General features: G+C 38.4%; 3 protein-coding genes across 3 annotated transcripts; 1 reads left to right on the top strand and 2 right to left on the bottom strand.

The window, feature by feature from the left end:
* The first annotated feature begins 1,160 nt into the window (after positions 1–1,160).
* On the top strand, positions 1,161–1,385 carry LOC108047613 (F-box/WD repeat-containing protein A). The gene has a single exon (XM_017127864.2). It carries the CDS (start codon positions 1,167–1,169, stop codon positions 1,383–1,385), a length of 219 nt encoding a protein of 72 aa, XP_016983353.2. The 5' UTR covers positions 1,161–1,166.
* Positions 1,386–5,009: 3,624 nt separating this feature from the next.
* Positions 5,010–9,806, bottom strand: LOC108047620 (sodium-coupled monocarboxylate transporter 1). The gene is made up of 5 exons (XM_017127883.2): positions 9,177–9,806; positions 7,693–7,852; positions 7,554–7,619; positions 5,986–7,076; positions 5,010–5,375 (listed from the first exon to the last, which is right to left on the bottom strand). Exons 1-5 carry the CDS (start codon positions 9,413–9,415, stop codon positions 5,126–5,128), a joined length of 1,806 nt encoding a protein of 601 aa, XP_016983372.1. The 5' UTR covers positions 9,416–9,806; the 3' UTR covers positions 5,010–5,125.
* A 1,110-nt stretch (positions 9,807–10,916) lies between these two features.
* LOC108047612 lies at positions 10,917–11,200 on the bottom strand. The gene is made up of 2 exons (XM_017127862.1): positions 11,035–11,200; positions 10,917–10,975 (listed from the first exon to the last, which is right to left on the bottom strand). Exons 1-2 carry the CDS (start codon positions 11,198–11,200, stop codon positions 10,917–10,919), a joined length of 225 nt encoding a protein of 74 aa, XP_016983351.1.

Genomic DNA, 11,200 nt, shown 5'->3' with positions numbered 1-11,200 from the left:
TGCAAAATTGTTTCAATATGCAAAAGTAAAAAAAGTTCTAAAAATGATTGCACAAATTTGGTTAAATATGAAAAATAAATTATTTGCGGTGTAACTTACTAGCGTGAGAGTGGCATGCACAGCTAAAAATTGTTTTTTCTCAAAAAAATCATAATGATATTTTTTACCACCTATAAAAAAATATGTTGGCCAAAATCTGGAAAAAAGCAGACCCATATTTCGGTTTTTTAATCAAAACCCTGGGCTATAGTGGTCGAATGTTGGAATGTCATACCTTGTTGATTCCGTTATAAGATTTCCAATAAAGTGGCACTCACAAATACAAAATTTAAATTTTTCAAAAAAACCACGATTAAAACCCTTCGAAAAAATATTTTGACCAAAATCCGGAAAAAATCAGCTCTATTTTTTCGTTTTTTAATCAAAACCCTGGGAAATAGTGGCCGAATGTTGGAATGTCACACCTTGTTGAATTCGTTATAAAATTCCCAATAAAGTTGCATTCATAGCTAAAAAATTTTATTTTTCGAAAGAAAGCATGACCGTATGAAAAATATTTTGTCCAAAATCCGGAAAAAATCAGATCCTTTTTTCGGGTTGTTAATCAAAACCCTTGGAATCTCATTTCAAATCGCCCCTTGTTGGTCTCAATTTCCAAATTTTGTTTGAAAGTAATAGCACTGTCGGGCTCTTGATGGCTTGTGGTTTTTTAAAAAATAATGGAATTTTCAGATAAGCAATGATTATTTCTTATAGACAGGTGAAAAATTACCTTTAATACACTGAAAATAGATTAATTAAAATATTGTAATATTAAATTTTTCACTATTTAAATGATTCATTATTCCTTTATGTGAATGAAACTACGACTTTTAAGCCGATTTAACCGGACTTCCCGGTGCGATGTAAATCGGCATTGAATCGACAAATGTTCAGTAAAAATAAATGGAATTAGGGCTATCTGATGCTGGGGAATACATAGAATAGACTGTGTAATCATAAACACAGAGGTGAGACTGCAATTTGTGATCGCATTTGTTGATACAACCTCTCCAATTGTCCATTGTGATTGTTGTCAATTGAATGGAGCTGCAAGAAGAGTGAACTATAAAAACGATTGGCACCCCCATGGAACTCGATCAGTTGTTCGGGGAGTTCTGAAGCCGATGACCACCATGAGCCAGTCCATAGCGTACATATTCCTACTGCTGATTGCCCTGGAGGGCTTAACCCTTGGCGGCACGGCGCCCATCGGCGAGCATCCGGATCATGCCGGTTGCATACGGATAACGATCATCAAGCGACCTTTGACCACCACTACAACAACGACAACCACAACCACTACGACGACAACAACCAGAGCCACAACAGTGGCCACTGGCTAAGGGGAAAAATTGACAAAGCAATTCATTTCTTTCAAGATAAAAACATACTTAACCTGTGGTTAACTACAGGGGCCACCGGTTAATAAGGGAAATTCCTTTATGACCTGTTACAAATTTCTCATATTTGAATTCTAGCTATGATATTGCAACCCGTAATTACATGGAATTTAAAATAACCTTTGATTAAATATTAGACCACTGGTTATCAATGGAAATTCTCAAGTTAACTGCCTAAATTCTTCTATATTTACCAAGCAAAATAACACATGTTTAGTAGAGTTCATTCATTTTATTCAAATAAAATTCAAATTCAAAATACTTGAAAATACTTAATCTCTGGTTAAACAGGAAATGTGCAATTACCGATTGCTGTTTTTTTTTATAAATTTTTTTTTTTTTTTTTTTTCCTTCTTTTTTTTTTTTTTTTTTTTTTAGTTTTTTGGGTTTTTAATTTTTTTTTTTTCCTCCTTTTACCCAAAAATGCAAGTACTTTAAAAAGATGGCAGTTTGTTTTGCGAGAGTAAGTTGTCCTCTCTTAACCCATTGTTATCACTGTAAACCATTTTCCCACATTTTCCAAAAGACGAAATCATTGCATACTTTGAGGCAGACACTCGAAATGCAATTTCAGCCACGCCCACTCCCCAAGGTGATGGAAAATGGGCTAAAAAGGCAGAGTATGGCCACCGCACAATGCACAAACGAAGCTGCCGAATATAATTAAATATTTTATCGCATAAAAGTGCCAAAAATGAAACGACAACAAGAAAATGAGCAGCCGGCATGCGTTTTTCCATCTGGCTCTTTTGACCATTGTGCTTTGTGTACACAAAGAAAAAAGGTTTTCTTTCTAATGTATACCAATTTAACGCCAAAAAACGCTGTGTCTCTCTAAAACTATTCTGGAAATAAGGAATTTGTTTTAACTTTAGACCTCAAAATTGTATGGACCTATAATTATAATTAATATTTCCCTTGGATATAAAACTATGAATTGTTTAATATGCTCATGATTCTTTTCAGTGCACCCACTTATATATATTTAAGTGATGCACAGGTAACCCCCTCTATTAACCCCTTTCGGCGCTCTTCTAATTCTGTAAGCTGACATTGTTTTGGCAGGAAAAAGATTGAGGGAAAACCGAGGGAGGGGATGTGGGATGTGGGATGGGGGATGGGGGATAGGGGCATGGTGAAACACATGTTCCCCGCAAACAATAAACCCGCAGCTCAGCGTCCCCCCCTTTTTCGACCACTGCATTTCTTGGGTCTCTTTTAGATGAAATCTTTTGGTCAACAACAACATCAGTGGGCCATTGTTCTCGCCTTCCATTTTGTAGTGGCTGCTTTTTTCGACAATTTCCATATGAGTTTTAATTATAATTTTTCTATGCTCATTTTCATGAAAACAATCAAAAATGACTTTTGTGCCTGCCTTCTCCCACAAAAAGTAGGTAAGTTGGGGGGCTAAGGGCTTGAGTTTGGCCCGTTGCAAATTGTCACTGGCATTTATTTGGCCGCCAGGCATCTGAAACTAAGGAAAATGGGGAAAAGGAACTACACACGCGAAGGCTTTGTTTTGTGAAAATATTAGAGGTAAAACACTCGTTGAAATACACTCTCACAAATAAAGTATTTTCAAAACTGATAGAAAAAAAAGCACTTTATTTAAAAATACAAATTTATTTACAAAAAAAAAATATAAATAATAAGATCAGGATGTATCATAAGGATGTACAAGATTTTAACGATTTTCCTAGGGTTCGAAATTAACAATATAAAAAAAATAATAGAATTTGGCAATGAAAACTCAATAATGAGAGTTAAACAAAAGTAAAGTACAACAAAGAATTATGAAAGGAAAATTTAAAAATAAATTTAACAACGAAATCATAATTCATAAATAAAACTTTTCTTTAGGCTTTCTAACAATAATATCTTATGTAACCAGTCCTTTCTTATGTTTCTTTTGAATTATTAACCAAGTATTCAATATATCCTGAATGACCAAACCTAAAATAAAGGGTAATGGGAGGCAGAAAAGGATGGAGGGTGAGCAAATTATATTTGAAGATAAAAAGTAACACAAAAGCAACACGGCGACATAAACAAGTTAACAGAGCGAGGAGTTGTTGGCTTTTGTAGTTGGCAGTTTGGCACGTTAGCGCTGCCAGCTTCCGTTTCCTGCCGTGGCCAAAAAACAATCCACCCATATGACAACTGTCGCTGTGCCCCCGCCTTAACCCCTGACCCTTGGCGCTTAACCCCCAACCCATGACCCCTGACCCTTAACCCCTGTCACTGGCCATGCATACGGCATAGTCATAGTTTTTGAATATGCCGCGAGGTGGCGCACCTGTTCCATCTCCGCTTTTGTACAGATTTTCAAAATAGAACAAAAAAACCACACACACACACACACGGAAAAACTAAAAACCCACACAGTCCGGAAACTGTCATTATGCATTCTGATGACATTTTCGCCGCTGTCTCTCTTTTGTGCAAAATTATTTTTGCAGTCGGCTAATTAAGAGACTCACACAAATCCAGGGAATTGAGTGGGTAACAAGTTTTTACCTGTATAACAAAGCATATGGCGTCTTCATCATCGATAAAAGTTGGCTGAACAACTAGATATATAATTATATATAGGGGAGTTTCACAGACCGAGGCAAAAAAGTAATTTCGCAAACATTTGTCAGCTCATTAACAATTCAATTTGCTGCATAAACGACCTAAACATACAAATAAAATGGGGGTTTTGGTGACCCCAACAAAATAGTTGGGCACTCGGATGCAGACTGACCACACATGAAAAGCAGTAAATATTCAATTAACGGCACAGGGTAAAACTAATGTGAAAACGGAACCCTTTGGGTTGTCCCAGCCACGCCCCCACCCCCCGGATTCTCCGCCCCCCGCCCACTTGACCTTGGCCAGACAGAGTTCACAGCCCAATCACTTGTGCCTGGCACTTGAAAGCGGAACCCGCACTCCAGAAAAGGGCTTTCTCTAGTTGTGATGTTTCTACTTATTTTTATACCTTTTCTGAAGGCATAGTAATCACAGGGAAAATCTTATAAAATATTTAAAATCCATACTGTACTGCTTTGAGTACTTTAAGTCTAGATTTGTTATGTGATTTTAGTTTTAGCTTCGGCTGTATTAAAGAATTTAGCTAAGTAAATTTCAACTGAACTGGAATCAATTCTATAATGCACAACAAATGAAAATGAAAATGCCCTAAAAATAGTTCAAAATACTAGTAAGCTTGTTTTAAAAAAAATATTCTAGTTAAAAAATTTTAGTAATATTACTAATAGCTAAATATTTGAGTTTATTTCACTGCCCCTGAATCGAAAAGAGCATAGAAAACGTCGGCTTTTTGGGACATATATCAGCCCCTGATGCTGTTTTTTTTTTTGCGATTTTCCTTCTATTTGGGCAGCCGGCGCTTTGATTTGTCGGGTCGGGTCATGTTCCCATCACCCTTCCACCCCACTTACTCCTTTTTCAAATCCTGGGCCATAACTGCGGGCATTTTTCTAATTACAGAGAAAGCAGCGCAGGAAACTGCTTTGAACCCATTTCGCACAGGACACACGAGGATAGCCCAAATAATTATGAATTGTGTTTTATTTTAAATATTTGCTAAGCTACCAAAAAGGAACATTGCCAGGATGATGCCGGTCAGCCTTCTCCACCGCCCAAACAACCGGACAGGGGTAATCATCCCCTTATCACGTTCTCGTCTCCTGTTTGTTCCCGGACTTCTGGCCAGGATCCGGAATCACCGATCGTCGGTGGCGACGTCGCTCCAACCAACGCCTCACGAATGGCGTGAGCAGACGGGTGTCCACTCCATCCAGATCCGATTCCCTCAGCAGGAGACTCGTGACCAGGGCCACGACGATGGTGGTCAGGGCTCCGAAGAGCGTGAAGTAGAGATACGAGATGCGGTACAGCTGGAAGGGACCACTCGGGCTGGAGCTGCACAAAAACATATAGTTGTTACAACCAATTCCATACGAAAATGAAAGAAAAAAAGATTTAAGAAGAAGAAAATCGAAAAAAGAATAAACTGCAAAAAACACGAAGTTCTTAGAACCAATTCCGTACCAGTATAAAAAAGTGCGCGAATTCTTTAGCTTTCCAAGATATATATTTAATAAAAGATATAGTTGCTAGAACCAATTCCGTATTAAAATGTAACATAGGTTTATGGAGAGGAAAGTTAAAAAAATGTGCGATTTTTTAAGCTTTTCTGTCTATATATTTATAAACAACACAAAAACAAATGTTGTTCCAACCAATTCCCTACCAAAATGAAAGAAAAATAGTTCTAAGAAGAGGAAAGTTAAGAGAAGTGCGCGAATTCTTTAGCTTTTCACGCTTTTTACATATAATATATATATACTCAAACAAAAATGTACCAAAAATAGTTATAATGAGGTTAGAAAGAAGAAAGAAACCCAACAAATTACTCGAATTCTTCAGCTCTACTTGCAAATTAAATGGAAAAAAAGGTATAAATTCGATGCCAGTATTACCGATAAAGATATATCTTTTGCGTATGTAGTAAATACAAGCCATTTCTCACCTGAAGTCACCATCTAGCGCCAGACTGGCAAACTCCCGCGGTTCTCCGGCGAACGTGTAATTGCAGCCCATCGTGGAGTAGGGTTTCCTCTTGTAGACCAGATCCCCGGTGACCAGATCCCGCTGGGCACTCACACACATCCAGGCCATGACCACCAGCGAGCTGAAGCCGCCGAGCAGGGCTCCCTTGGAATTAACCCATGGCAACATAACGCCTGCGGTGAAGATGCCCAGAAGCGGTCCATTTGCCACCGACGAAAGTGTGATGGTCAACTGCAGGACTGCCCCCAATTTCTCGACGGCAAAAACGAGGGCCACGAAGATAATGCCAAATACCACGACCACACTTCGCATCACAAAAGCGGTTTGTGCCTCGCTCAGTGGACTCTTGCGAAAGGTCTTCACGAAATCCTCCAGAACCACGGCGGAGAGTGAGTTCAATCCGGTGGATAGCGATGACAGAGCGGCACTGAAAACACCGGCTACAAATACTCCAGGTAGTCCCGGATACGAGCCCAAAGTCTCCATCACCAGAAGCGGCAAAAGCTGATCATTTCTCTGGGCCAATTTGGTTTCCAGCGGATCACACTGCGCATAGGTGGCGTAAATCAAGAGACCCGTGTAGCCACAAATCATCAAGAAGGCCAAGACGCCGGCTATAAAGGTCCAGATGGCAATTCGCGCATCTCGTAACGTTGGCAGTGACAAATACCTCTGGATCATGTTCTGACTGATCGCATTCGATTTGAGCCAATGGGCTACACCGCCCAAAACCAGGGAATAGAACGTGTATCTCTCGGTCAGATCCGCACTGAAGTTGGGCCTCTCCAGGCGAGCCGTCTCCTGGGCCCTTTGCCACACCACTCCGGGTCCTCCGATGTCCAGGGTCCCCTTGATCAGGACCAAGGCCATCGCTCCGAACATGATTATGGTCTGGATGACATCCGTCCACACCACCGCCTTCAGACCTCCAATGCAGGTGTAGAATATGCACACCACACAGACGATGGGCGTCACTATATGGATGTTGACTCCGGTGGCCTGATTAAAGGCTATTGCCGGCACATAGATCACTATCGGAAGCCAAAGGAGCTGAAGAGACATTGAAATGTACATATATGTGATTAGACGCATTACTATTGAGTTTTTAAAAAATCAAACTAAATATTTGTAGAGTCTTAAAGTATGCTGTAACCAAAAAGAAAGGGATATTTTGGAATTTATGAATAGAACTTTTTGATTCAATATATAGTATTGCTAGCTGGTAACTAACAGTATTAATCAATCTATAAAGCAACCAAAATATTTATCCGAATGACATTAAATTTGGTACCCAAATAAAACTTGAATATCATATGTTTCTTCATCTCCTATTATTAAAAGGCAGTTATTAAAGGCAGTTATAACAATAGTTTAAGTTAAATATCAAAGCTAAAATGTCCTACAAAATGTCCTACAAAAAATGTTTATTTTTTAAAAATATTTATACACATATTAAGGTATAAATATAAGAAAAACTTCAAGCAGTTATTTATAATATTCCCTACTTAAACTTCCCAGTAAACTTACCGATGCCACAATAAACATAACAGAGCCAAAAAGTCGCAAACTTCTATTATAACGCTGCTCCAGGTACTGAAAGCAAAAATTAAATATTGTATTAGCAATTACAAATTTCTATAATTAAGAGAGCCGAATGGAAACCGACCTTATAGGTAGATATCAAATTGAGTTCGTGAAAGACCGGCAGGAAGAAGTAGTACATGCAGAAGCCCATCAGAACCAGCGATCCCATAATGTACATGTACTGACCTCCATAGAGATAAACCTCCGTGGGAGTGCCCAAAAGCGTGATTCCAGATATGAAGCTGGAAAATGACATTTGAAATATAATCACAAATATTGAAGTACATAAGTAAGGTAGTGGTAAATATTTTATGATGACTAACATGCAGTTGTATTTGCCTTTATCAAAGAAATTGACCCCCGTTAAAGGCAATTTCTTCCTGTGTAGAACCACCTTGACCTTCGCCAAAAAGCCTCAAACACCCAACATTTGTGGGAGATCAAAGTGCGTTTTATGCAATTCAATTAGCACCAATGTCGTCGCAATTCCCTGGTGTCCAAGTCAAGTTTCGCCACATATTCTTAGTCGGAGGGGATTGGGGATCGGGGATTTGGGATCGGGAATGTGGAATTGTAGTCGCCAATTGAGCGTCGCCAATTTGAATGCCCTGCATATGCGGGTAGTTTGAATCGCCAGCGAACGTGGAAGCCAATTATTAATTATGAAGCATTTTGATTTGGTGCGTTGATAGGAGCGAACTGTAAACCGTACGAACTATGCTAAAAATACGCGACCGACTATAACGAGTCGAAACTGGAGCAATCTGCGACCTACACTCTGTCGGCGTTTTAATGGCTGGATGGATCTAGAGATCAGCTCTCCAGTTCTGGGAACAACGGGTTTATTTTCCCGGAACTTTGATTAATTCTTTATTCTTATCTCGAGCACATAAAGTTCTTAACAAGCAAGGGGTTTCCCATGTGGACTGCATAATATATTTAACAAGTGCCTTAATTCAAATGGAAATTGTTTTATTAGCTTCATTTAAACAGATCTGTTGAATTGTAAGCTGTCTAAATATGTTAAGAATATTTCAAAAGCAAAAAAAATACAATTACATTAAAGTAATGATCAGAAAATAATCAAAGTTATTGTGGCATTTTATTATAATTATAAAATAAAATCCTAAAGAATTTGTAATCTTTATTTTAATTAGATTAGTGGTAATAATAATTTTACCACTAATCTAATTAAAATACACATACAGTTTTGTATAATGAATTGTTGAAAATTTAATTTTAAATTTAAAGAAAAGTATTTACTTTAATAGAATTACAAATAGAATTAATAAAATTACATTAAAACCTAATAAAAATACTAGGCTTTGGAAATATATGAGATCAAAGGTAAGCATTTCATATTTATATTATTTGTTATTGTTATTTCGGGTGTAAAACCTTATTGAAAATTTAAGTTGTTCTGAAATCAATTTGCCCAAAAGTGTGCTATTCCAAATTTGCTGTTTATACTGTTATTTTCAAATAGGAAAAGGATGTAAGCGTACACTTTATTATCTTACTTTTGGATGGGACTTTCCTTAGATGTTAATTTCAAGACCAACTCACCTGGATATCAGTGACATGGTGATGGGGAAGATCTTCATCTGCCTGCCGCCCACCAAATAGGAGGCGGCACTATTCGCAGCCTCCTCAGAACCGTGCGTTTTCTGCTTCCTGGACTCACTTCGCAACTGGAGGCAGAAGTAAATCCCGATCACGGCACAGATGGCCAACATCAGGCAGAAGACCAGGTAATCCTGCCAGCCGAAGCTCTGCAGACTGGCCCTCAGCTCCTCCACGTGCATTTTCCCGGCACTTTTCCGCCACTCGACTGGCTCACACACAGAAAAAAAAACGACAGAGAGAACAGCTGAAAAAGGAGGAAAAGAAAAGCGCACCGATCGCACCGCTCGAAGGCACGCATCAGAGGTGACTGGTGGGTTTTGGCTCGGGTTTCAGATTTCAGATTTCTGATTCCACATCCCAGATCTCAGTGAGATGGAAGTGCAATTGTGCTGTTGCCACACACAGCCACCGACTATTATTGTTTTATATTTTTATTAATGATATTATGACACACCACACACACACACACACAGTCGGCGAGATCGTCGTCACTTTTCGCGTGGCTGCCGCGATGGCAACTAACTTTTCCCTGGATCTGGAGCAACAGCTGACTCGCCGGCGTACCAGCTGATTTTCCACCCCGGCACCACCCACGAACCCCGTCGAAACCACTGAAAAACCACCACCCAATCGGCTAATTGAGACGGTGGCTGTGTGGCAAATTGAGTCGCCAGCGGGGCACTTAAGCCAACGCGTTGTCTTCGCCTTGGAGAATCCACAGATCGAGCGATTTCGAGAGCAAATTGGGTACACAATAAAAAAATGCATTATATTCAAATTATTAAAAAAAACATTTACCCAATAAAAACCTTTAAAAATCACAAGGGTTTTAAATAAATCTTTATAAATGTATATCTTGTGAAATAAATCCATCAGACTTCCTTATTTAAAATCGTTTGTTGCATACTTTGTGACACCTTTATAAATGATTTCAAATTCTCTTTCCATTAGAGAAATATTTTTTAACATGTACAAATTTGAAAGGTTTAAGCAAGTTTTATATCTAAACTAAATCAGTTTCTTTTAAACCCTATCTTTAGATTTTTTTTAAATTTTAAACTAGCTTTTTTGAAAATGTGTTTCACCTTCTTTTAAGTTTTATTTTAATTCGACTTTAAAACTACCGAATATTTTCGTTAAATGTTAATTTAAACTACATTTCGGAAGTTAATTTATCTATTTGCTATCGAAATGTTTTTTCCGTGTGGAAGGAATGGGGTGCGACTGTGTAAATTAAGTTGATTAGATTTAGCCGGCAATTTGTGACCGTCCCTCCTGCGCCGCACTCCAATTTTCTCTAAACACGATCACTTGAATTGCGGTCTCGGATTTGCTTTTTGTAGGCTGCGGGTGTCAAACGAAGCAAAGACAATGAGATTTGAAAACATAAGGGGGGATTTTAAGAGCTATTTCTTGAGCTCTAATCATAGAACAGCAAATTAAATTATTCCCTATAATGTGTGCTTAAAATGAACTAAGAACTCACTTACTCCTTCTTTATTTGGTAGCTAAAAATATATTGAAAACAATTGCCCCTTCAAGAGAAATAATAATAATTTAAACTGGTGCTTGATATTTTATTTCAAAAAAAAAAAAGAAAAAATTATGGATACGAAATAATAAACATCAGAACTGCTAAACGCGATTTAGTAGACCGAGCCAACTGGAAACACCCGAAAATCAAGCCTGAAGATCTTCGTTCCAAACATTACTGGCATTTCCATCGCCAGAACTTTGGCCTGAAAAGTAAAGAATTATTACACAGATACACAGAACATTTAGTTATTTAAAAACCTACCAGGACTTGATCCACTCATGGCCAGTATAGAACTAGTTAGCTCCTTGATCATTCGCTCCATTGCCCCGAAATTGGCCAAATCATCGGTTGGGGGAGCAGCCCAACAATCCTGGCCCATGAAAAAGACCAAGGTGAGGGTCAGAAAAACAAAAGCGGTGTATTCCAT

This window comes from Drosophila rhopaloa, unplaced genomic scaffold, assembly GCF_018152115.1.
Source record: "Drosophila rhopaloa isolate 14029-0021.01 unplaced genomic scaffold, ASM1815211v1 contig_3, whole genome shotgun sequence".
NCBI lineage: Eukaryota > Metazoa > Arthropoda > Insecta > Diptera > Drosophilidae > Drosophila > Drosophila rhopaloa.
Note: the sequence above shows the minus strand (reverse complement) of the source record. Positions and strands in the feature narration are given on the sequence as shown.